The sequence below is a fragment of the Carassius carassius genome, chromosome 47 (genome assembly GCF_963082965.1).
Source record: "Carassius carassius chromosome 47, fCarCar2.1, whole genome shotgun sequence".
Taxonomy (NCBI): Eukaryota; Metazoa; Chordata; class Actinopteri; order Cypriniformes; family Cyprinidae; genus Carassius; species Carassius carassius.
The window spans coordinates 13,858,345-13,884,789 of record NC_081801.1 but is presented as its reverse complement, the minus strand read 5'-3'; the positions used below and the strand labels follow the sequence as shown (position 1 = coordinate 13,884,789).

The window sequence follows — 26,445 nt, the reverse complement described above, 5'->3', positions numbered from 1 at the left end:
GTCCTTGCTTCTTTGTTTTGTGCTCAAGGTCAATTTTTTAATGTTCACCCTGTATAACAGGTATACACCCCATGGACAACTCTATGTCTGTGTCCACTGCGCTCCCCAACTTTACCACTAGCATATCTGCCAGCCCTGTGTACCTACCAGGTCCTGCTCCTATGGGCACTCCATCCTTCAGCCGCCAGCACTTCTCTCCCCATCCCTGGAGTGCCTCCACCTCTTGTACGTGAATAAGTATTTCTGATGCAGATGTACCACGGACAGCATTATTTTTTTATTGCTCGTGTGTTCTTTCTGATGGTTCTTTCATTTCTCATTGATTTTAGGTGAGTCTCCAGCACCTTCCGTGTCTTCCGGGGCTTCCTCACCTCTTTGCACATCTACGGTGACTCCCGCTTTGATCCAGACAAAACCTAGTAACTCCAACCAGCAGGACCGCAAAGTGCCCCCTCCAATTGGAACAGAGCGCCTGGCCCGCATTCGGCAAACTGGCTCAGTCAACCACACCATGTTGCCCACCAGCTACACCCCACCAGTTGGACAGGGTGGCATCTGGTCTTTTGGAGTGGGCAGTGCCACCGGTGCGTCTGTGACTGAGATGTAGTCAACATTAACAAATTGTTCTACATGTTAATAAATAAACATATTTGCATATGTAGTGACAATTATTTTTATGTAACTCATTGCACTAAATGTGAAGTGCTGGGTTTAGAAGATAATAAATATCGGTCTCTGTTTTTCACAGAGACGATGTCAGGCTGGTCTCAGCCCCTGATGGGAGGGCCAGTGATGCACCACCAGATGCAGGAACCGTCGGCCTTCTCTCAGCACCAGGCTATGGAACGAGATGATACTGGGATTGTGGCTCCTTCTAATACTTACCACCAAGCTCTTCCCACCAACTTCATGGATTTTTCAAAGGTACGTACTGTACAGTGACTTAAAAAAAAAAATATATATATATATATATATATATATATATATAAAATTATTATTATTATTATGCTTAATCTTTATGGACCGTGTAGGGGTTGCCAATGTCAATGTATGGTGGCACGATGATCCCTCCTCACCCACAGATGGCGGAGGGTCCTGGAGGCCCTGTATACAATGGTCTTCACACATCTGACCCTGCCTGGAATCCCATCCTAAAGGTTGTTCCCAACACTGCTGAGAATTCAGACCCACAGCAGGTAATTGCTCTTTGTGGACCCCGCCTGAAAGTGTTACTGAAAGTTACAGCCCTTTTTGCCATCTAACTCTTTGAATCTTTGTTGCAGGTATGGCCAGGCACTTGGGCCCCACATGTGGGAAATGTGCATCTGAATCATGTCAACTAAACATTGATCGAGAGGCCTAGGAGCAGTAACAAGAAACACGTTAAAAAGAACAAGATAATTACCTAATTACTGAGACGTGGTATTAACCTAGATGTGTCCCCAAAAAAATGTTAAACAAGTTCAGAAATTTGAGATGGACACCCTTGATGTGCCTAACTAAAAGAAAGAATCCAGTGTGGATTTAATGCGTTTACCACTGTCTATGAACAAATCAATTGCCTGTTCAACAGGATACATTCTGAGTAGTATAGCCATTTTGACATTTAAGCCCAACATAAGTGATCTTGGTCGGCAGGGCTCAGTTGGACAGTGCGCTATTTATACTTGGCCAAGACCTAGATGATTGCTTCTAAGAACGAAATCAGACCTTTTAGAGTGGTAAATACCTGTATAATTGTTTACATACTGAAAAAGGGTTAAAAATGAGAGTAAATTTCATGTCGTATAGTGGCTCTACTTTATGTAGCCTGTATTAATGTGAAATATTTACCTTAATATTCAATAAAAAGTTGGAAATGTATCTGGTGTGTGTTATTTTGATTAGTTTATTTTTTTTACATAGGTGACAGCTCACAATCCATGTTCTGTTAAAAGTATGACCATTTTGTGGGTAACTATAAGGTAAAGCACACAAACTAGTGCTTGATAAGAGAAATATTCTGTGGCATAACTTTTCACATTTTTTGAAATGCCTATGTTCTGAAAATCTGGTGACCTACCAGGAATAAAAGTGATGTGGTAGGATATAAGCAGCACAACTTGTATGACAAAAAAATAAATAAATAAAGGACTGTTGGGATATAGAACGACACTAATATTGTATGTGTAATTGCATGAAATTACACATTTTACTGCAAATATGGGAGACAAATGTAGAGAGGACAGGTCATCCTGAGATTGTGCTTTTAGTACAGCACAAGGTGTTGTCATATCTTATCGCAGAGTTCACATCATGTACCCAAATGAACCTCTCCGAGAAACTCGTGCTGTTCGAAGTTCCATGAAATGGCTGTAAACACTTGCTCCTTGCAGAGGGCCTCGGCGCTGTGCGACGGGGGCGTGGTTGGATCCTCCCACCTTACGTATATCTAAACCTACCCGTCTCTACCCCATGATACCTAAACCCACCTATCTCCACCTCCCAGAGATGTATCTAACCACGCCCCATTGATCTTGCGTTCTTCAGCGAGGGGCTTCTGGCGTCGGTGGTGGAATCATCCCTTTGATTGGCCAGATTTCCACGTTTGCAGCACGTGAGAAATCTCCTCCCTCGAGATTCACTACTTGTGCAGCGCACAGACACGCATCTCTACGACATATCGTTCAAGATCTTTGCGTGTTCATTCAAGTCTCGAGCTTTGATTCATGTTCATCATGTCCACCAGCTGCGAAGCCTCGTCGACCTGCCCGATTCCAAGCCGCTCCTACCGGTCTCCACTCCTCGACAACTACAGTCAAACTCCTGGAGGAACCGTGTTTTCAACAACTCCTGGAGGTAACATGACCTGGTGTGCTTATTCTTAACCACAGGATGTATTTTAGAACTAGTAAAGTTAAATATTTTGTGCGCGAGTTTTTCCCACGTGGTTGGAACCCGAGCGCACTTTGTTTTTGTATGACGTAAGTAATTGATAGTTTGCATTGCGCGGTCATAACGCCAGAGGCAATGCGATGTTTACAAGCGGCACGTTGCCTTTTAAGCAATTCCGTCATTTACTGTCGTCAGCGGTGTTTTGGATTTAAAGGAATGTGTGTTTGTTTTAATCATGCTCACATTTAGCCCAATGGACCTACACGAAATTAATTTAAAGCACCCTCTACATTCTAGGTAGTTTAATTTGTCTGCTAACAAAGGTTGAAAGCGAACGCACGTGCATCAGAAGAATTCTGTAAAATTGATGTTCATTCTGAAAGCCATGAACGCTAGTGTCATTTCTACAACATCTCACATGCTAAGACTAATTCAGTACGCATCGCAAATAATTAATGTTGAACACAAGTATACCTATGTTTAATAAATATCGAAGTTGTTTATCATACTTTGTCGTCATTTTATATATATATATATGGATTTTAAAAAAATGATTGATAGTTTGGGTCTGGGACAAACATAACAGAAAATGCATAACTTCATAAAGCTAATTTAAAATGGTAAACTAAACGAAGGCATGATATAACATTGAAAAAAGTTACAATTTAAACTTGTTAATATAAACGAAATAAAGTAATATAATGTAATAAACACCTATCCGCGAACTACATTACGCCACAACTGTCAACATTGATCACGTGGTTATTAAAGTTCACAATGATTAATGTGACTTGCTTCAGTTTTTGAAACCAAGCCAGTGGCTGTTATGTCAATCAATTTTTAATTACAGCACATTTATCCATAAAAACCATCATGCTTTGACTAATATCTTACATATGTATGCGTTTTAATGACCAGAGATGTAGCACATCATATTGAATTAAAAATGTTGTCATATATAAGAACTTGTTTCTTAAACCTGTTTATTTCAATTCACGTTTTAGATATTCTTAAGTCAGACCTCAGTCAGTCCAATCACACTGTGCAGTAATGGATGTTGCTTAATTTTCTTGCTACTTGGGTTACCACAGGACATCTATACAGGGGCACCTTGTTTTTGAGTGTTTTTGCCTGCATGCATTTAGAAAGCACCCTAGTCAGCTCTTCATTCAGCTGTTTCCATTACTCTAATATGAGCTAAACTACATTACAGACTTTCACTTGGGAGACGCATGTTTTTCTGAATTCTTGTATAGAGCAGAGCTCAATAGGAAAAAAAGTAACTTGAAGCAAAAAATGCTATAGGCTTATGCCAACTTTTTTAATTTATTTATTATTATTTTTTTAAGGCTGAACCTCTTAAACTAATACTGATATTTTCCCTGCAGGAACTCGGATCATCTATGATCGAAAGTTTCTTTTGGAATGTCGAAAATCGCCCCTCGCTCACACCCCACCGTGCTGCCTCCCCCACATACCAGGGGTCACCAGACCCTCACTGCAACCAGCAGAGCAGGAGAATGGCAACAAAGAGCTCACTGGTAAGTCACTACTCATCATTTCCATCTTTTTATATTTTATTATTATTCTTACACTTGCTTTTTGTTTTTTGTTCTTCTTAATCCAATTTGGCATCTCTAACATGTAATGTATACAGTTTTCAATTTCCAAATCAACAGCCTCAAGCAAAACCTGAGCAGCAGGTTTAAGCATGTTCATAATTTGTGTCATGACACATTGCGGTCGTCTACTGGAATACAGTATGTGACCGAGAAAGTCTCATGTTGAAGTTTATGTATAGTATGTCAATGACAAATAAAAGTGGTCATTTATAAAAAAAAAAAAAAAGTCTTATAAATATCTGCTGTTTAGAAATGTACTCTTTGTATTCATGCTGGTTTCGTTTGGTTTTGAAAAACGTAACATTTTCCTTACACCACAAATGCATTTGTAAATTTTATTTTAATATTGTATAAATTATTAGGTTAATTTAAGTATTATTTAATAATAAAATTATATAAAACTTTTTTTTTAAATATCTAAAAACATGTTAATTCAGAAGTTTAAAAACAAACTCATCATAGAAGGTGAATTCATGTCATTTAATGTGTTTTGTAAATGCATCCAGACAAAGAATTGACCCAAATGCAAGTATTAAAATGCAATTCAAGTGTTTTTCTAAGTAGAGTAAAAACTCAAAGAATTTATGCTGATAGCTATACTGATTTAAAAAAAATAAAAAAAGGTTAAGTGAAAATTTGCCCTAGGCTGCCGCATCCATTTTCTTTTTTCCCCCCTTTATTCTAAGCTCACGGTCACATTTTGTTGTGACTGAAGTCAGTTCATGAGAAAAGCAAACAAAAATGCATCTGACCTGCTCAGAGTTTGGGAAGTCTGATTTCCCTATCAGGGGAATATCCTCAGGGTGTACCGTGCTTCATGTGAAAGGAGTGTTGCTGTTCAAATAATTTTTTTTAGGAAGAGTTCACAGTGACACTACACTTTGAACCCTCTAACCCTTCTGTCTCATTCTTTTTCTCCGCAGTTGATGACGACCAGTTTGTGATGGATATGTGATGGATGTCTCCAGCTCGTGTGAAAAATGGACTGACTCGTACTGTTCTACCAGTGCTCATGTTCTGAGGGATGATCACACCAGCTGTGGATTCCTTCATTATTGCCTCCATGCTTTATTTTTTACTTTATCTAAATGATGAAATGCTCAGGTCAAGTGTTTCTGTTGTGGGGAGGAGTGTTTTGAGTTTGGTGGATGTTATGGTGAAAATGCAGCTTTTGCTGCTGTTTGATGCAGTGCCTTCCTTACTCTTTATTTACAACCATTCTGAAGGTAACTGTAATCTACATTTTTACTATCTGAAGATAGTTCAAATGAAGCTATTTTATTTTTGTAATGGAACTATGACCCTATGAAGGGCATTTAAGTCATATACGCCAGAAATAAACAGTTGGGATGATGATTTTTGTACTGTTTGCTATTCATTCTCTGGATGGAATATGACATTTTGGAATAAAACTGAAACAAAACAGTATATATTTTTGACTTGTCTCTTCTTTTTTTTTAAACACAGACTTTTAAATTAAACGTTCCCTCCTGGTGGAATGGCCTGCCCAACTCAATCAATAGTCCTTAGCAATCTTCAAGAATTGGCATTGGCAACACATTTCTTCCATCTTTATTTGTCCCTCTAACTCTAGCACTCTATTTATTTACTACCTGCTTGTTTCCTATTTAAAAAAAAAGCTTTTATAAATGCATCTGCTAAATGACTTGATGTAATGTAAAATAACAGATATTGTGTACACTGTAAAAGCATAAATAATTTCTAAATAAAACATGTTATTGCTATAAGTTTTTCTTAATTCAAAATTGTTTAATTCATGTTAAGTTTGTGTTTTTGCTCTAATTTTGAAATTTACTAGCAATTTCTGACTAACATTTTTTTTAAGGCCGAAAAAGAGAAAAATGGGATTATAATGAGATTGAATGGAAGTGAATGAGCCAAAGGTTTGGAGAATGTGAAAGAAACGTGGAGCTTATTTTATAAAACCACTAACATTCATTCGGTTTTAAATCGTGCACTAGTTGAGCTGTGAAATTAAATTTTTTATTTCATTGTTATGGTCATTTTAGGGTTTTAGGTGTCATACAAAATTGGGTATAACTGTAGACCAAAAAGGTTAGCTGCCATTTTGTTTATGACTTATAGCTGTTCTGTTGCAACAAATTGCCTCCATTCACTTCTGTTATAAGTGCCTCTGTAACCCATTTTAGTATAATTTTAGATAAGACCACAAAGATTTAAGTGTTGTTGTCTGAGTTTCACTTGTATTGAACTTATGATTATTCCTTTAATTTTAATTATGCTTTCCATCTGCATAGGATGAATATTGTAAATATTACTTCTTTACCATAGTGTTCTCATCAGATCAGTTTAGCAGCAACAATAGAGTGTGTCCTGTCTGAGGTCACATAGTGGAAAATACAAAACAGCAGCTCCTGAGAACCAGAACACTGTAGTCATGGAGAATGATACTTAGCTGATTGTTTTCTCTAAACGGATTAATGGCATGACTCAGAAAATTATTTTTCAATAATTTAAAATTCTAATTTAAAAATGTACCAAGGCCGCAGAAATGTGCTTCATATAATTTAGAAACAAAACAAAACCGATACCAACAAATCACAAATGTTTATGATCTAAACTAACCAGACTCAAATGATCTGGTATTTTGAGAGACTTCTTTTCCCTGACACAGAGTCATGAGGGTCTGCTGATTGTTTCTCTAGCATGTGTCTTTGTTGGTCACATCACATGATTTTTGCTTAAAAATATTAATAAGCAATGAAGCAGTTATGTTAAAATATTTATGTCCAGGAAATACAACAGAATATTATGACATTATGACAATATGTTATATCTATTCATTTATATTTATAAATATGTTATATCTATTCATTAAGATTTATAAGTATAAATCTTCATTTATACTTATAATCCACGATCAGATTATTGTTATTGCTAATGCTTGATTTTGAAAGCGGGCATGGCTCAGTGCCAGTTTGGCTGACACAGTGATATGAACTCACTAGTCATTACTGTACTACTAGCCTCTTTGGTACACAAACACCCTCTTATCACATTCTTCTCGTCATCAACCTTGAGACTCAGTCCTGCAGTTGTTTCTTGGTCTAACCAGCATAACGTAATGTTTACACCAGCTGGTGCCAGCTTCATTTTTCTCATACTGAGTTTGATAGTTAATTCGTGACCGTGTTGTTTTGAACGTTCCTTTTTTATGTTTACAAACTGAATGTATCTCTCCAAATGTGACTTTGTATTTTATTAATGTAAAGCCTTGGGTATTAAAACAAACTGTAATGTACTCATGCTTCAGTCATGTAGCCTATTGTTATACATCGGTGTGTCAAAAGAACACTTTAAATTGAACCCCCACCTCAGTTTTACTCAGCATTTAGACTCAGCATAACAACATTACCAGTAAACAGACCCAGATGTCCTGTAAACTGTCCATGCGGAAAGATTATATAGAGCTATATTATACTGTATTATAATAATTAATATGAATATAATGTAAGACCTACAGCATCCTCGCAATCACAGAGGACAAGCATTTTGAAGTATGGATGGATTTATAATGTAGTATTATATGCTACACGTGCTATGGGAATGCATGTAGGCCTATTCTAAACACAGCTACCTTAAAACAAAGATAATATGCCTGGCAAAACTTGTATAAATATTATTTTCATATTTAATATTAATTGCATCATAGTTTTATAGTTATACTGACAAGCTACAGTTACAAAAACACTCCAATGGACATTTTGCATACATCTGCACTTTCATGTGCACTACGTAGACACTCTTGCACAACTGCACAATGATCAGTTTACATTCATATGCACTAAACTCCCCCAATGTGCACTAAAGACACTCTTTGCAAATGCACACATTCTAACATAATATCTGTTCTGAGCCACCTCAATTGTGCACAAGCACTTTAATCTTACACTCTAACATTGCTACAATTTCACATTTCTACATCATTTAATACTTCTGCCTTGTCATATTTATTGTGCTCGTCATGTTTATTGCTCATTTTATTTAATGTGCTCTTATGTCTGATGTTTTTTTTTTTCAGTGTCTTTGCACCTTGGTCCATAAGAAACGACATTTCGTGCTTCAGTATAGCCTAGTGTATGTGGAAGCATCACAATAAAGTAAAGTTAGGATGTATGGTTTCTTTATATTATGTTTGTGTTTTATATTTTCATGTGTATTACTGTAGTTCAAACTTTGTGTTTATTGAAGTCTAATAAAAAAAGTTAGGATGTCGAACGGAAGTTATATAGTGCCATCTAGTGGTAAAATCTTTTTAAAATTCTTTGGTAAAATGAAGTGTCAGGAGTTCAGAATGCTATATTTTACTAAAATAATAATAAATAGTAGGCCTATTCATTGGTTTTGTAGACGCGTTCTTATATAATATTTGGTAATATTATGTTTACCAAGTATAGCCTACGTCTTAGACGTCGTTGCTGATGTCTTTTGTGTGAACATCCACTGCAAATAGCCTACAACTCGATGCAAACTTAAGAAAGTACGTTAGAAATTACCAGTGAATTCTACTGAACGCATGCGACTTACCTCTCTTCGTGTATTGAATGTTTGTTGCGTAAATTATAACCATAACACTAGATGCCGAGGAGGCTGGGATTCGAGCCCACCGACTTAATGTTAGGATTGTTAGGGCTTATGTTAGGACTTGTTTCGAATGTGTTAGGACTTGCTTCGGATGTGTTAGCACTTGTTTAGATCTTGTTTGGACTTAAATGGTTAGGACTATACTGGCAGTCGTCATACCGTTAATGCATTTGAATGACCGTCTGGCACCACTGGATAAAATACATTCGTGGAAATTCCGTACATTTATTTTTATTAAGTTCTCTAACAAACAAAACTATGAAACAAATGACACATCAGTTACTGGTTCAATTCCTCCCAAAGTCCCTCTCTTGTTGATCTCAGTCATTCCCTTCTCTCTCTGGTGTGTGACTGCGGTTAACAGCGGCGTTCAAGGCGTGGACTCTCCCTGCCTCTCCTGTTCAATAGCTGCAGAAAAAAGAAGAAGAAGAAAAAAAAACAATTCACAAGAAGACAGACTTTGAGAAGTGTTTTAAGTGGAAAAAAAGTTAATTGATTTTATTCTGCAGAGCAGGAGAAAAAATAACGTGATAAAAAAAATCTATGTATATAACTTGAAATAACTTGTTGCATATCATAAAAAAAACTGTGAAAAAAAAAAACATTACGTATATTTCAAAGGATTTTTTAAACAGATTACTTTCCAAATCAAATTATGGGAAGTAATTGATGAATCTAGAAAATCACAAACACTGAAATATTTATTTCACTTCATATGCAATTTATTTCCTGAATTTAATTACTGTAGTTTACACATTTTTAATTGAGAAATTACCAATATACTAAAAACAAAACAAAATACTGATCATTTCATAATCATCATGAGATCTTCAGCCACTGTTTCAGGATCAGATACAGTACTCACTTTCTTTGGTTGGCAAGGGACTTTTTTCTTGGGTCTCTGTCTTCCTGAGCTTGGTTTTATCAAAAGATGTGATTTCTGTCATGTTGGGCTTGTCAGACATGTTTCTGCACTATAGACCAAACAAAATACATCCCAGATAGCATGTAACCATTGAAACAATGTTGAGTAATATTGCTTCAACATTACAAAGTGATCGAAGCTGGACATTAAAATCAAAGCAAATATTGGTCTCATTGCAAAACTGCCAAAGCACTTCTGGAATGGATACCCTCATGATCCTTGGAAGATGGTTCCTGGCAGGGGTACATGGCAGGCAGGGCTGATGAGTCACTTGACTCAGTCAAGTATGGAGAACTGCTGCACATCTGGTCAGAGGACTCGGAGGGATGGTTAGGCAGAATTTGATTAGAGGGCTGGACAAAGGTCTGGACTCTGGAAGCTGATTGAACAGGAGCCTGCATTATATTGGAGACTGCAGTGAAACAGATTTTACATGTTAGCAAAATTACATTTTGGAATGTCCACATAAATGGAACAATTGCATATATTGTGCCACTCAGTCTTAGTTACATAAAATCACTGTTATACCTGGAAATAGAAGTCTAGGAGCTGGGCAGAGCTTTCTTTTTTTAACTTCCTCTTCTGTATCAGATGTGTTGTAAATGGGATTGTGTCTAATAGAGAAATAAAACTTCAGATACATCTAGGAATTTCATGTTATGATTATTATTTCCCCTTGTCATTCATTAATTGTGTTACCTGGATTTTCTTTTTTTAAACTTCTCAGTTTCTACTTCAGACTGAATGTCACTTGTGTCGCAGTTCTCCTGTAGGTATCTTTTCAAACCCTTCTCAGCTTCTTCATATGTGGCTGCAAGTTATATGTTGTGAGTGTAATAAAGTCCACAATAATTCAAATTCCAACTCATATTAATTTATACACTTACCCCGAATTGCAAGGTGTCTAACAGGTTCATAGGACAACCATTCCTCAGTAGGCAGCTCATATTTTTTCACTGCAGCCCGTATCTTGGCTGTGTCTTTGGGTGGATATGGTGGCCAAAGAAGCTTATTTCCAATCAGCCAGCTGTGTGGCACAATTTCTGTGCCACCATTTTGAAATTGAACGATGCACCACTGCTTCATTTTTTAAAACAAAATAACTCCCCTACAATACAAGATTAGAAATGTAAACTTTTCCTTGGAGATGGAAAAGCAGGAACTAATTATGTTAAGTACAAGCTTTTCTTACAACAGCAAAATCATGTTTTAATCTACAAACAATTAATTATGTCATATGGATGAGTGGCATGGCAATGAAAACATTCTTGTCAGGACAGAGGAAATATTTCAGCTTAATATCTTGGAGCCTGGCCATATCTAGATTGTCATGCAACTCCCAAACTTTATAACAACCTATGCTGGTTGACTCAAATGGGTAGGAGAAAAATGACTCTTGATTGTGAAACTTTTGAAACAGGACAAAAATCCCTACTCCATCTACCTTAATGATATTTCTTAAAATAGCAATGTGGCCAACTATTTGTACACAATTATCTCCTTGCATTATTGACAGAGTGTACTTTTCAGTGACAGCTTTTCTGAACTGTTTGCCAAGACTAAGGCTATGGAGCACTGGACCGTCAAAATGTGTCTGACTTAAGTTGCATTAATGAGGCTTTGGTGAATCTGGACTTGGCATCTCAGATAACCTTTTCACAACTTGCTGTAAGGGTAAGTGAGGCTTGCGCAAAATACGTTTTATTTGTCCTAAATAATTCTCAAAAGGAAATGCTGACACATTATCCAAAGGTTCAAAGAGACGATACTCTTCAGCCAGAGGAGTGAGCTGGTGTATATTGTAGACTATTTCATATTTACCATACAGTTGTCCAAAGTGGCATACAAATGAGACAAGCAATTCATGAGCACAATCAATCATCGCCTCTGGGGTTCCAGAGGATAAAAGCAAATGCATTGCAACAGAAAACAGCATAAAGTTCTAATACATCGGCATTTGAATGCTATTCTGAAGCACAACAAGGCCTGTGTACAACATAAAAGAGCGCATAGCTTTCCAGTGGTCAATTTCTGATAACCCTCTTGGTTTCTGACTAAACTCAACCGGCGTGTAGGAACTCAGCAGCTTTAACTTTTCAGAAATGTCAGCTACAGTTTGCGTGGACAACCTAGTACTATGCGCTTTACCTCTGATCCATAAGTTCAAAAGTTTCCTAGTGACGCCTAGACAGCACAAGTGCATATAATCTAATGGAAACATGGTAACCATTTTTACCAAGCCAGCTAAAGGAGAACGTTTTTGGTTCAAGTGGTGGTCTTCATCAATCATATCATTAAAATCAGAATCCGTCCTCAACTTTGCATCAGTTTCTGGGTATGTCATTTTATTTTGCCACTCACCCAATTGAACACATTTGTCACAGTCTGAGTAGCCATTGTGAGATTTTATATTTTTAACAAAGGCTCTGGCAGGGGCATCACACACAAAAGAGCTTACTTCTACCAATATGTTTTGACCATTGTAAACAATACCACCCATAAGAACATCAGCTAAATCATCAATAAATGGCTTTAAGAACTCAAATATGCACTTGGGCTTTTTCATACCACAGTAAAGGCCAACGAGGAAGGGATGTTTAGTATAGTCACAATTGACAATGGCAATAATTGGCCAGAATTGAAGTGTACAGCTTTTGAAAAGTGGAAGGCCATATAAATTGAACTGTACTTTAACTATTTTCAATTGTTCAGGCAGAATTAAGCTTTTCAAACATGACAATATCCCCTTTGCCAAGCCAAAATGATAATACAACCCACCTTCCGTCTTTATGGTAGATACATGGGTTTGGGTCTTAAGAATTGTCCTGGCATCTATGGGCAATTCTGGATGAAACATTCTCAAAATACTTAAAAGTGCACTGAGTGCAGCAAGTGAGACTGAGATGGTTGAGGCCCAATATCGCAAACTCCTTAAAAGAAACTCATTCGTTGGAGCTTCTGACTCAGTATCAGAGTCAACGTCTGATAAGTTGACTGTGTCATTATTAACATTGTGTATATTGGTTGGATGCCACAGAACCTCATCAGACACCCCACCAGGGAACTCATCTGTGACTGAATCATTACAATCTGAACCAGCTGAGTCTATAACAACTTTCCATCCATCTTCTTCCGCTTATCCGGGGCCGGGTCGCGGGGGCAGCAGTCTAAGCAGAGAACCCCAGACTTCCCTCTCCCTAGACACTTCCTCCAGCTCTTCTGGGGGGACACCGAGGCGTTCCCAGGCCAGCCGGGAGACATAGTCTCTACAGCGTGTCCTAGGTCTTCCCCGGGGTCTCCTCCCAGTGGGACGCGCCCGGAACACTTTCCCGGGAAGGCGTCCAGGAGGCATCCGGAACAGATGCCCGAGCCACCTCAGCTGACCCCTCTCGATGTGGAGGAGCAGCGGCTCTACTCTGAGCTCCTCCTGGGTGACTGAGCTTCTCACCCTATCTCTAAGGGATCGCCCAGCCACCCTGCGGAGAAAGCTCATTTCGGCCGCCTGTATCCGGGATCTTGTCCTTTCGGTCATGACCCAAAGCTCATGACCATAGGTGAGAGTAGGAACGTAGATTGACCGGTAAATCGAGAGCTTCGCCGCAACAGACCGGTACATCGACCGCATTACCGCAGAAGCTGCACCAATCCGTCTGTCAATCTCCCGTTCTATCCTTCTCTCACTCGTGAACAAGACCCCAAGATACTTAAACTCCTCCACTTGAGGCAGGAACTCTCCACCAACCTGAAGTGGGCAAGCCACCCTTTTCCGACTGAGGACCATGGCCTCGGATTTGGAGGTGCTGATTCTCATCCCAGCCGCTTCACACTCGGCTGCAAACCGTCCCAGTGCATGCTGAAGGTCCTGGCTTGATGAGGCCAACACGACAACATCATCCGCAAAGAGCAGAGACGAAATCGTGTTGTCACCAAACCTGACCCCCTCCGGCCCCTGGCTGCGCCTAGAAATTCTGTCCATAAGAATCATGAACAGAACCGGCGACAAAGGGCAGCCCTGCCGGAGTCCAACACGCACCGGGAACAAGTCTGACTTACTGCTGGCAATACGAACCAAGCTCCTGCTCCGGTCGTACAGGGACCGGATAGCCCTTAGCAAAGGGCCCCGGACCCCATACTCCCGGAGCACCCTCCACAGGCCGCCGCGAGGGACACAGTCGAATGCCTTCTCCAAATCCACAAAGCACATGTGGACTGGTTGGGCAAACTCCCATGAACCCTCCAGCACCCTGTAGAGGGTATAGAGCTGGTCCAGTGTTCCACGGCCTGGACGAAAACCACACTGTTCCTCCTGAATCCGAGGTTCTACTATCGGCCGGATTCTCCTCTCCAGTACCCTGGCATAGACTTTCCCAGGGAGGCTGAGAAGTGTGATCCCCCTGTAGTTGGAACACACCCTCCGGTCCCCCTTCTTAAAAAGAGGGACCACCACCCCGGTCTGCCATCCCAGAGGCACCGTCCCTGTCAGCCAAGACAGCCCCACAACATCCAGAGACTTGAGGTACTCAGGGCGGATCTAATCCACCCCCGGTGCCATGCCACCGAGGAGTTTCTTGACTACCTCGGTGACTTCAGCTTGGGTGATGGACGAGTCCACATCTGAGCCCTCAGCCTCTGCTTCCTCAATGGAAGACGTGACAGCGGGATTGAGGAGATCCTCGAAGTATTCCTTCCACCGTCCAACGACATCCCCAGTTGAGGTCAACAGCTCCCCACCTCTACTGTAAACAGCGTTGGTAGGGCACTGCTTCCCTCTCCTGATCCGCCGGACGGTTTGCCAGAATCTCTTCGAGGCTGACCGATAGTCCTTCTCCATGGCCTCACCGAACTCCTCCCAGGCCCGAGTTTTTGCCTCCACAACCACCCGGGCTGCAGTCCGCTTGGCCTGCCGGTACCTGTCAGTTGCCTCAGGAGTCCCACAAGCCAACCAGGCCCGATAGGACTCCTTCTTCAGCTTGACGGCATAACTTTAGGGTATTCAACATAATCTTTACTGCTTAAACATGATTTTCTTCTGACACAGAATTTTGTGCACTGGTTTCATAGAATTGTTGTAGTATTTCTGACTCTGTGGACTTAATCATTGATTTCAATATACGCCTCTTTGACCACCGTGAAGTCATTATTGCTGCAAGTGGTGCAACTGTTCAATTTGATAAAATCTGGCTCAGACTGTGCCTCTTTTCTTTTGGATTCTCTGAAAAAGTAAAATAAGTTCTCATACATATAACATACATACAACTGAGCCTGGTTTCTCCCAAGGTTTTTTTCTCCATTCTGTCACCGATGGAGTTTCGGTTCCTTGCCGCTGTCGCCTCTGGCTTGCTTAGTTGGGGACACTTCATCTACAGCGATATCGTTGACTTGATTGCAAATAAATGGACAGACACTATTTAACTGAACAGAGATGACATAACTGAATCCAATGATGAACTGCCTTTAACTATCATCTTTGCATTATTGACACTGTTTTCCTAATGAATGTTGTTCAGTTGCTTTGACGCAATGTATTTTGTTTAAAGCGCTATATAAATAAAGGTGACATTGACATACATACATACATACATAGTCACAAAAATATATTGAAAATATAACATTTACTTTTAACTATTTATGAATACAGACAGTTAGAACATGATTTTAGTATCACTGATTTAAAATAATCTAAACTCTATTACTGTTTCAATATATTTTACATTTAGTGCTTTGAACATTTGCAAATGGAAGAGCTAGAATACACAAGACTTCAGTATGTTGACGGTTTGTACATTTTATGGCACCTAATTTACCAAGAACCTATTTATTGTAGCAAGTTTGTGGGAACAGCTTAATTATAAAGCTGTTTCATTAAAGCTGCAGATTTACCTAATGCTAAACCATTAATCTATTTGAATATCACATGAAAACATCTTTGATTTTGAGTTGTACCTTTTAGAACTGTTACGTTTGATACTTTTTCAGGAATATGAATGTTTACCTAATAAATCTGCTAGCAGGAGATGGGATACAATCCAATCTTGTGACAAGCAGTTATGCTGTGGACTACAACTCAATGTATGATCATTGTCAGCATGATTAAGGGTGTGCTTCTCTTTTCTTTAATTATCCATCCTCATCAGCCTCAACCCATCCTACTGAATGCCTTGGAGTAATTCTAGCGTAACAGAAACATAGGCTATGTCAAGTTTAATATTCATGCTCATGAGCTCCTAGAGATCAGCTAAATATTGTAGAATTTTATCAATCAAGGCTAAAGATGAATTGGAGATAATTTTTCATCACCCACTTCCATTTTGGCTCAAAATATCAATGATGATTCAACATGTTTTGGATGAAAACACCACATTGTATCAATGTCCCCATGCTACTGTACAATTTATTTCAACACTTTTTACTTACTTTGAAAATTAATGTATGTTAGTAGATTTAGTAACAATAAATAAAATGTATTTATTTGTATAACAAGTAAAAAGCATGCTAAAAACAGAAATTAATTATATGCACCATTGTTTGAAACTCAGAGAGGTCATGCATGTCAAGACTTCCGTATAGGACGCGCCTTGTGTTTTCTCTCAATAAGGAAGCATCAATTAACTATTGAGAAGCCCACATGCAAAACCAAAATGGGCGTATACCAATTAGTGCCAATTTTCAAACTACAATTGGTTTTTCAACCATTTTTCAAAAGACTTGCTAAAATCATGAGGGCCCACCCCTAAACCAAACCTCCAGTGTATTAGAGCAAATGAGGTAACACCATTGAAAGTGCCCATCATAAACTGAAACGCCCCACTGATTGGGAAACACCCAGTAGTGTTTTGCACAGATACATGCCTGCAAGATATTGTGCTCATGAACTAAGACTCAATGTTAGTTCAATGTCACTGTCTTCACCCATGTGTGCTGTTTCCTTTCATCAAAATTTCAATGCTGATCCAACACACTTTAAACATTGAAATTTTGATGTCAACCAAAATGATGGTTTGGATCAAAACTCAACATTGAATCAATGTTACCATGCTGTCTGGGATGTTTAATGTATGTGACCCTGAACCACAAAACCAGTCTTAAGTCGCTGGGGTATATTTTTAGCAATAGGCAATAAAACATTGTATGGGTCAAAATTACAGATTTTTATTTTATGCCAAAACTCCTTATGACAAAGTAAAGATCATGTTCCATGAAGAAATTTTGTACATTTACTACCGTAAATATATAAAAACGTAATTTCTTCTCATTGCTTCTCACTTCAAATCTCTAGACATGTCAGACTATCTCTCTGAAAATAAGTAGAAAGAATACAACGCCACCTCTAAAAGCATCCAGAATATTGGATTCTAGAAAGTCTTACCGCGATGCAGTGTATGGACACGAGAGCTGAATGAGAAAGTATCAGTCTGTCTGTGTGGGTGGATGGAGCAGCAGGTTCTGCCTTATCTGTGTGTCTGTGCTGATGAGGAGGGGGCTACACACCGCCTGTCCCCTGGGTTATTTGATTGGCCACACCCCCTTTGTCTTTCTTTTTTTGTTCACACAACATGAAATATTCATGATCTTGGAATTAAGGGAGGGGCAGATTTGAGTGTACACCTGCTGACCTTGCATGGCAGAGGAGTCTACCGGATTTTATTCAGTTACAGAAATGAGACCCAATTATTTGAAAGATTCAGGGAGTGGAGCTGGATTCAACCTAAAAAACAGAAGAAGAAAATACAAATTTTGAAATACTATTTCAGTTTAAAATAAGTGTTTTTAATGTAATTTTATATAATTTCTGTGATGGCAAAGTTGAATTTTCAGCATCCATCTTCAGTGTCACATGATCCTTCGGAATTCATTCTTATATGCTGATTTGGTGCTCAGGAAACATTTCATATCAATTATTATCAATATTGCAAACAGCTGTGCTGCCTATTATTTTTTTCTCATTATTTTTATATTTGTGGAAACACACGCACGCACACACGCACAAATGTATACAAACTTATATGCACTAAATATTTGCCTCATTTCTTTATTTGGTTCCTTATTTCCTTATAATTTGCTCTGTGACAACAATTTTCAATTGTAATTTCTTGACTTGCATGACTCTCTGCATGTGGGCAAACATAAGTTTTACCATGAACCAACTGCTTAAGTCCACAGGATGGTGTGTCCCATACTCACCCAACACCAGACACATGGTGCCTCAGAGCAGCTGTATCTGAACTGATCCTTATGGGGAGGAAGTGACCAGAGATCTATAAGAACCACACAGCTGTCCCTCTCTGGGCCAAGAGACAGACCTTCGACCTTCAGAAGGAATAGAGAAAACAAATCTCTGTCAGCATCTTTGTCTGCATTTTTCTGTATTTCAAAATTATATTATTTCCAGCATTAGATAGGAGACAATGGGGTGAGTTGAGCCACACTTATGGTGTGTTTAAAGCGAGCACATGGCAGTAATGGGTCCAACTTAAATATGTACATACATTTCAGAATGTGGAAATAATAATTTTGGTTATAAAATAAACGGCTTTCAAAATATGGCTTTGCAAAAAAAAAGTGGTCTCTTGGCTCAACTTGCCCCCAGGGTGGGGTAAACTGAGCCTAGGAGAGGGTAAGTTGAGCCACATGCAGTTAAACTGTGCCATTGATTATGAACATTTTCCCCTATTGTTAAATAAAAAAATACTTCTTAAAATCTATGTGTGAGCCATGTGATGGACTGACCATCCATCCAGAGAGTTTCCCCAGCTGTGGCTCAAGACACTGGGATAAGCTCCAACTCCCTGCTACCCTAATAAAACAAAGAGGTTTGGATAAAAGAATGGATGGATGACTTCTTTTTATTTAAAGATGCAGTTCACAACCTTGAAGTCATTTTTAAAATTATTTAACAAACTTCAGAACAAAATAAAGTTCAAACTGAAGAATTAAAAAAAAAATTTTGAAATGAACCTGACAGAACTCAAGAGGGTCTGGCTGCAGACATACGGGCGAGTGGAGCTCCACTCAAGAGCGGAAATACGTCACCTCCACTAGCAACGCCGCCGCCATGTTGGCACAGGCAACACTTTCCGTAGAATTACGTCACCTCCACAAATGAACTGCAAGTGACCATAATTGTTACAGTAAATACACAATGTGTGTGCACACACACACACACTTTACTCTTCAAGACCTCCATTTTCAGTGAAGCAATCCCAGCTACAGTAGCCACGGTGGTCATCTTCGGAGTAAACCCCAAAAGCACTCCCTATTATCCATTTCCCTGGTGACCAGCCCCACAGTCTTTGTGAAGCTGGCTGCACTGTAGGCGACTGCACCTAGAGATGATGTAAGGCTTTCTGTACTTTATGTGATAGTGTCTCTTTAAATATCTTCACTGCACCTGTTCAGTATCAACAAAAATAAAAAATAAATAAATTTTAATGTTTCAGTCAAAAGTTTCATGTTTGGGAAATGGAAGAGAGTGAGATTACTTGGCCTAATTGTTATAGCCACAAAAAACAAGAGGGTCAATCACACTTACTGAAGTCACTATCAAGCCAGCTGAAGTGTGCCTCCTGTTAGTTAAATATGCTCCTGACTGACAATGTTGTTAAATCTCTGGCATGAACAATTACGTCAGATGGGTCAAGTTTAATTACAATACTGACATTGCATTATCATTAATGTTAAAGCAATGTACTTGTTGCTGAAGGTTCCTGGGCCACCACAGTTGTGCTTTGTTGTTCTGATGCATCTGATTGCTGGGCTGGGGACACAAAGAAGACATGAGCACAGCAAAACTGGAACAAGACTATGTCTGTATACTGACATGATGTAAATTCAACACAGAAAAGTACGGCATCAAACACCTATGACATTCCCAAAGCAGACAAGATGATGGTGCACAGAAGATCCAGTCTCTATTTGTGGAGGTGTTATGAGCATGGATAACACTTGATATACATTTGATCTGAAACAAAAAAGTCAAACAATAGAATAATAGAACAACAAAATAGAAAAAATAAATATGTACATGTTAATGTCACATGTAAAAAGACTTTGACTTCTAGGATGGCAACATGCATTTAAAATGTAAAGAGTGCTGCATCTTCCATGCCAATCCTATCCCTGCAAGTGAATGAAAAATTAAATATGAAAACAATCTCCTCATATGACCTTTTTAACATTATACAACAAATGCTAAAGGCATACACATACAAAACGATTGTGTCCTTTCATTATTCACTACGTTATTTTTTAAGTTACACCTATGCTAGCCGTCATGTACTGAAGGTAAAAATTTAAAGAGCAAACAATTAACAAATAAGTTTATCAGAAATGTATTATCCTAACCGTACTTCCCCAGTCAACTGAAAAGAAATGTTCTTCAGGAATTTAGTGAAGAAGATCAAAGAAAATAAGGAAGCATTATTTTACTTATTCAGTTCTTCCTAAAGCCAAAGAAGTAACATTTAAAATTCACAATGACATTTACCCATCTAATAACTTCCTACATAAAAGATTTAATTGGGAGAACCATTCATGCAGGTTCTGTGAGAAAGATATTGAAACTGTGTTGATCACATGTTTTTCCAATGTGAATCTGTACAGACTTTTTGGCTGGAATTTCAAAACTGGCTTCATTCAAAACATAAATCAATACACCGTTTGACTGTGATCTCAATTAAGGTTGGAGTATTGTTGAAGGAAAAGATCCTAGAATTTTTGATAAATAACTTAATTACTTTGTGCAAATACTATATTCATAGATGTAAGCTTTTAAAGGTTAAACCTCACTTCAGCGGATGAAAGAATGAACTAAAGATATTTTTAAAGTCTCTTCATTACATGATGGACATGCTTTTAACTTGTTTTTGCTTTTAGAATAAGACCCTCATCCTTCTTTTTCTTTCCCTTTTTTATTCTGTTTTATCTTATGGTGTGATTATTGTGATTATTTTTGTATTTTTTTCTTTCTATTTGGCTGTATCAACACTAATAATATGTGTTCAGTTGTTGAAATGTGCCGTAAAGGTTTGTAATTGAACTTGATACCTTAATTTAAAAAATAAATAAATAAAATAAAATAAAAACATTGGCCAGACACATTGATCTTTACATGACTATATAGGGTGTATAAATGATTTATAGATCAGTGGCCAGACATCAACATTGCTCGCGATATAAGATAAATCTATAAATCCATAGTGTTTATTAATCCTTTTGTGAGTAATTTCACGCAAGCCCTGTGCGTTTTTCTTTACACTGCACGTTACAACAGCGTCAGTTCACCATTTTAGCGATGCTGAGATAAAATTACCTGAGTGAAGAACTCACGGCGACGCCATCGTGATGTTTTCAAGTGGAGGTGACGTATTTCCGGTTCGAGAGTGGAGCTCCACTCGCCCATGGTCTGCAGCCAGACCCTTCTCACAGAACTGGGCTACTCAACATTCCATTATAAATGTTGCAGGGAAAAACCATTTCCTAAATACTTAAATGGACAAGGACTATTTAAAATGTTCAGAACAAGATCAAGTTCAAAACAAAAAATTAATTAACTTTAATGTAGAATTACGGTAAAATAATACTTAATAATCATAAGAAGGAGTGAGCCACTTTACCCCAGGACTTTCAGCTCAAATTACTCCACTCTACCATTTTAACAAACTTTTATCATCTAGCAGTTTAGAGTTAACATCATAGTATAGCCTCATATTATATAGTGTGATTTTTTTTTTTGTCTGTAATTGTTCAGACACAAGAAGCAAGTCCTTCAATATACACAAATCACTTTGAACACATTTTTTCGAACGAGAACGAGTCAATCGTTAGTTCGTTATCTTCAGTTCTCTCCTCACAGCAGTTCAGTCAGTGTACTGTTTGAGTACATTAATTACTCCGGGATATTGGTTTGTTTTAACTCAGAGGGAGTGTCAGCCACATTAAAAAAGTTAACAGCTTAAGTCATTTGTGGATTAATGCTTATTGGAGACGCGAACCGTTTAAAACGATTCAGTTCGATTTGGTGAACTGGTTCAAAAAGATCCGGTTACATCGAATGATTGTTCGTAAACCGGATATCACAAACTGCTTTGTTTTGAACTCTCTCACAACAGACACGGAAGAGAAGACAATGCTGAATAAAGTCATAGTTTTTGCTAATTATGGACCAAAATGTATTTTCAATGCTTCAACAAATTCTAACTGACCCTCTGATATCACATGGACTACTTTGATGATGTTTTTCTTACCTTTCTGGACATGGACACACAGCATGGAGGGACTGAAAGCTCTAGGACTAAATCTAAAATATCTTAAACTGTGTTCCGAAGATAAACGGAGGTCTCACGGGTTTGGAACGACATGAGGGTGAGTTATTAATGACATAATTTTCATTTTTTCGATGAACTAACCCTTTAAGGTTCTCTAGAAAGAAGGTGGCGCAATTTTCCAATTTCCCCACAGGCTCAAATCAGCTCGCTCTCCCCTTCAGTATATATTACATTTATATTTGATTGATCAAAAGGGAAAGTGAAAACATTTATAGTGTTACAAAACATTTCTATATTAAATAAATGCTCTTTCCAAATTTCTATTCATCAACAATCCTGAAAAAGCGTTTTCACAAAATATTAAGCAGCAAAACCAGTTTTTACAACAACAACAATAATACTAGGCTAATAACATCCATTACTAATAAATGAGCAACAGTATTAATTTAGCATCAAATCAGCATATTACCATGATTTCTGAAGGATCATGTGACATACTGTAGACTAATGCTGAAAATTCAGCTTTGCATCACATGAATAAATTACATTTTAATGTAAATTCAAATAGCAAACCGTTATTTCAGATTGTAATAATATTTCACTATATTACTGTTTTTACTGTATTTTTGGATCAAATAAATGGATGCGCGATGAGCAGAGACATTGTTCAGCAACATTACAAAACATTATTATTTATTAAAACTGCTAGAACGTTTTTGAACGTTTGACTGGTAGTGTATACAATTTAGAATAAACACACACACACACACACACACACACACACACACACACACACACACACACACACACACACACACACACACACACACACACACATAATGGTTTAATGATTCTAGAATGGTTCTTACTTTTTTCTGGACTCACTTAAAAGTATTTTACTATTCTCACCACCAGATGGACTCAGAGACACACAAAAGTAAGGTTCTCTGTGCTTAAACGATGCACAAGCGCCACAAAACATTTCCCAGAAATTAAGCATCAGAACATGTGGACAAGATTTAAGCGAAATACTTTTCATTGCAAGTTCTTGATCTTTCTTGATACTGTTGGCCTTTATGATTAAAATCGCTTTCAACTTCTGATACTGAAAGCCTAAATCTGAGAAAACTATCTAGTTGTGCCATTGTGTGTGTGTGTGTGTGTTGGGGGAGTATAATTAGTTTGTTGTTACTCAGCTGGTGCATCATCTGTAATGAGATTATCTTCACCATCTCCATATCAAGGGTATATAATTTGCTGTTTATGAAACAGAATCAGTTAGCACAACATGCCTTTGGTCTTCAAATGACAGGTGTGGGTGAAGCCCTGAAGACAGCCAGCCAGTAGATGGAGACGAGATGGCAGAGTGATTAAGTTGATGGACTCTAATGTGTTGAGCACTGAATGTGTTTAGCTTTTTTCACTTGCACATTCACACTGACACAAATCACTCCTCATTTATCATCCTGGAACATGCTTCTGATGTACAAGCAAAAATCACAGCAATATAATCTGCTTTGTGGACAGCTGGTCCAACTGAATAATAGCAACCCTGACTTCTAGTCACAATTAATGAGCTGAAATAAAAGAGACTGTTTATTCATAACCTTTGAATAACCCCACAAAAGCCCTGGGGCTGCGTTAAGAGATTTGTCCTCAAATTTTCTGAAAAATCACCCCTTTCTTCTCGCTCTCCTTCAAGCAGACTGCGCTCGATGTGCCGCAGCTGTGCTCAGCAGAGCAAAGCAATGTTCACCCTTTTTAAAGTCCACTTTCCACATGAACCTGCCTCCACTCATGCACCTCTTCATCCATGCAACATCAAACATCGTCATTGAGAGGGTCGTCTGCAGCGCATCTTAAAAGGTGATTTATATCGCTTTAAACTCCTAAAGCAACAACTTCATACACCGCAAGTCCACGAATCACCTTTCAGAATATGCTTCACACCTGAAATCAGATGGTTTATTTATTGGGGTATGCGTTTATCCTGGTTTGACAGTTTGCCCCTCTTCTGTCCACTTTTGTTGAGAATGTCACTTCATCCTCAAGGTTGTTTGTGAATGAGATTGTTTTAAGGCCCAAAATAAGTTCATAAGTTCACTATGGGAGTTTAAGTGTTTGGTCATCATCACAGAATAATGAAAGAACCATAAGAACAGATAAAAGATTAAAGTTATAAAAAAAAACAACAACAGACATCAATAAAAAGTGCTGAATAGAAGTAAACTTTCACAAATGAAGTAGCAAGCAGTGAAGTGCCTATTAACCGTCAGCTCTCCGCTGTGAACATTTTAATTGCTTATTTGAGCTAAATCTATTAAAAAAGAATGGAAGGATTGGGTTCCGGCACAATTAGTCTGAAACAATTTCATCACAGTAAGTGTTTCATGGACATCCAAATAACCATATTTATCTGTGCAACTGTTGTAGTACAATACACTAAGATATGTTGGTAACCACGTTTATAACCAAACTGTTTTGGTTACCATTGAATGGACAAAATAGCAAGGAAACACTGAGATATATCTCAAAATTTATTCTTTTGTGTTCTGCGGAAGATAATCAGTTATACATATTTGGAAAAAATTAATGGATAATAAATGATAACAGAATTTATAGTTTTGAGTGAACTACATCTTTAAGTCAATCAACCTCACCTGTGGCATATTGTTGATTACCACAAAATTAATTTCAGTTTGAACCTCAAAAAGCAAAAATCTGGGTTACTTTGTCTTTGAGGAACTTGACATATTGGCTCCATTAACAATGAAAGTTAATGGTGTCAGTAAATGTTTTAATAGTACAGCATTACGTAAAAAAATATGCATACATTTTTATTGTGAAAAAAAATGCTTTTGTTAGACAACCTAATAAAACTGAAGTTATAAGTGCCCTAGATTTTTTTTAAGAAAACAAAGGATAAAAGTAGTCAAAAGTATTTTGTATGGTAATCGCATTATGCCACAAACGCCTTAACTCCTGTTCTAGTTTATCTTGTACTTGTCACTCCGCATTAAAACTCTCCTGACCTTATAATGCCAAAACAGACCATCTGAAACAGCCAACAGGTGTGAATCACAAAGCGTTCTGCTGCTCAAACTAATCTAGGGCAGCACTGACGCGTGAGTCAGTCTGTGCCAAAAAGCTTCGTTTAAATCTCAAAAGAGCCAATAGAACATCCATCCTTGGAAACCGTGGAGAGCTTTCATAAGAGCCAGTTGTCATGGCAACTGTGTACTAATGGAAGTCATGACAAAGGGATTGCACACACCGCCTAGGTCTGACAGAGTCACATGCAAGCGGCTGTGAATGTTAGAGGACAAAACTGGAGCAGATATGGTGAAGAGGCTGGTTTTGTTCAAGACTTGTGTGACTGTGTCAAAGGCTGGATGTGTTTGTAACACTATTGAACACCCAGCTGTGTACAGATGAGGTCTATAGCGACAGAAAGGAGACAAGAGTGCATGGGAGAGCATCTGCATCGCAAAGTGTCTGAAAGTGCGTTCAGCTACGTAAACGCACAGTGGATATAAAGGAGGTTTACATTAGTGCTGTAGTGCACATCTCAATTACAATGCTGCATTGTGCCTGATAAATCACACCATGTTCTCCCTTGCTTATGAGATGCATACTGTCTCTCTTTGTCTTCTGTCAGCTGGAGTTACGGCAGTGAGTTGCCTGTAGTAACTCAGATGTCTCTTTCCCAACTGTGCCTGTAGAGTATAAGGCTCATTTGTTGGGAATGACTCGTGACTGGCTCAAAGGAGAAAAGATCTCACCTGCAAATCTCTCCAGGGGTTCAGGCTCCCTGGTCACCGGACTTTTCTTGCTCCCCATGGCAACATTCATGCAGAACATGGGGTTATAGACATATCTCTGTTAAATAAAGGTTAAGAATTTCTTCACTGGTAAATTGGCAAAATACTACTCTCAAATCTGAAATGGAGGCTTAAAACACAAGAAAGTGCTTTGTAATCTCTAAGCTGTAGATTTTCTTTTGCAAGGACTTTTTTTTTAAGAATATATACTTTGGTATCCCATTATTTATTAATCATAAAAGTAATATATAATTACCATTTTTAATTACCCTATAGGACGTAGGGTATAGGATATTATTTCATTGGAATAAAAC

At 38.2% G+C, this 26,445-nt stretch overlaps 3 protein-coding genes and 1 long non-coding RNA gene across 8 annotated transcripts in view; 2 read left to right on the top strand and 2 right to left on the bottom strand.

Annotated features, from left to right (window-relative positions):
- Window positions 1-1,863, top strand: part of LOC132130347 (ankyrin repeat and KH domain-containing protein 1-like) — a 59,896-nt gene extending 58,033 nt beyond the window's left edge. For all 4 annotated transcript variants that reach the window (XM_059542038.1, XM_059542037.1, XM_059542036.1 and 1 more), the window contains exons 30-34: window positions 61-225; window positions 330-584; window positions 749-924; window positions 1,032-1,196; window positions 1,284-1,863. In XM_059542038.1, coding sequence (XP_059398021.1) covers window positions 61-225; window positions 330-584; window positions 749-924; window positions 1,032-1,196; window positions 1,284-1,343 — 821 coding nt within the window. In that variant the 3' untranslated portion in view covers window positions 1,344-1,863. The remainder of the gene's footprint in view (window positions 1-60; window positions 226-329; window positions 585-748; window positions 925-1,031; window positions 1,197-1,283) is intronic.
- Window positions 1,864-2,610: 747 nt separating this feature from the next.
- On the top strand, window positions 2,611-5,924 carry LOC132130751 (eukaryotic translation initiation factor 4E-binding protein 3-like). Its single transcript, XM_059542544.1, has 3 exons — window positions 2,611-2,838; window positions 4,263-4,415; window positions 5,420-5,924. Exons 1-3 carry the CDS (start codon window positions 2,709-2,711, stop codon window positions 5,449-5,451), a joined length of 315 nt encoding a protein of 104 aa, XP_059398527.1. The 5' UTR covers window positions 2,611-2,708; the 3' UTR covers window positions 5,452-5,924.
- Window positions 5,925-9,318: 3,394 nt separating this feature from the next.
- On the bottom strand, window positions 9,319-17,522 carry LOC132130505 (thymosin beta-like). The gene is made up of 3 exons (XM_059542225.1): window positions 17,414-17,522; window positions 9,988-10,096; window positions 9,319-9,530 (listed from the first exon to the last, which is right to left on the bottom strand). Exons 2-3 carry the CDS (start codon window positions 10,085-10,087, stop codon window positions 9,493-9,495), a joined length of 138 nt encoding a protein of 45 aa, XP_059398208.1. The 5' UTR covers window positions 10,088-10,096; window positions 17,414-17,522; the 3' UTR covers window positions 9,319-9,492.
- A 1,766-nt stretch (window positions 17,523-19,288) lies between these two features.
- LOC132130781 (uncharacterized) lies at window positions 19,289-20,160 on the bottom strand. Of its 2 annotated transcripts, XR_009428776.1 has the most exons (4): window positions 19,905-20,160; window positions 19,736-19,801; window positions 19,577-19,653; window positions 19,289-19,435 (listed from the first exon to the last, which is right to left on the bottom strand). It is a non-coding gene; the product is annotated as an uncharacterized LOC132130781 (long non-coding RNA). The 2 variants fall into 2 exon arrangements; XR_009428775.1 differs by having other exon boundaries at window positions 19,577-19,801.
- Between the last annotated feature and the right edge of the window lie 6,285 nt (window positions 20,161-26,445).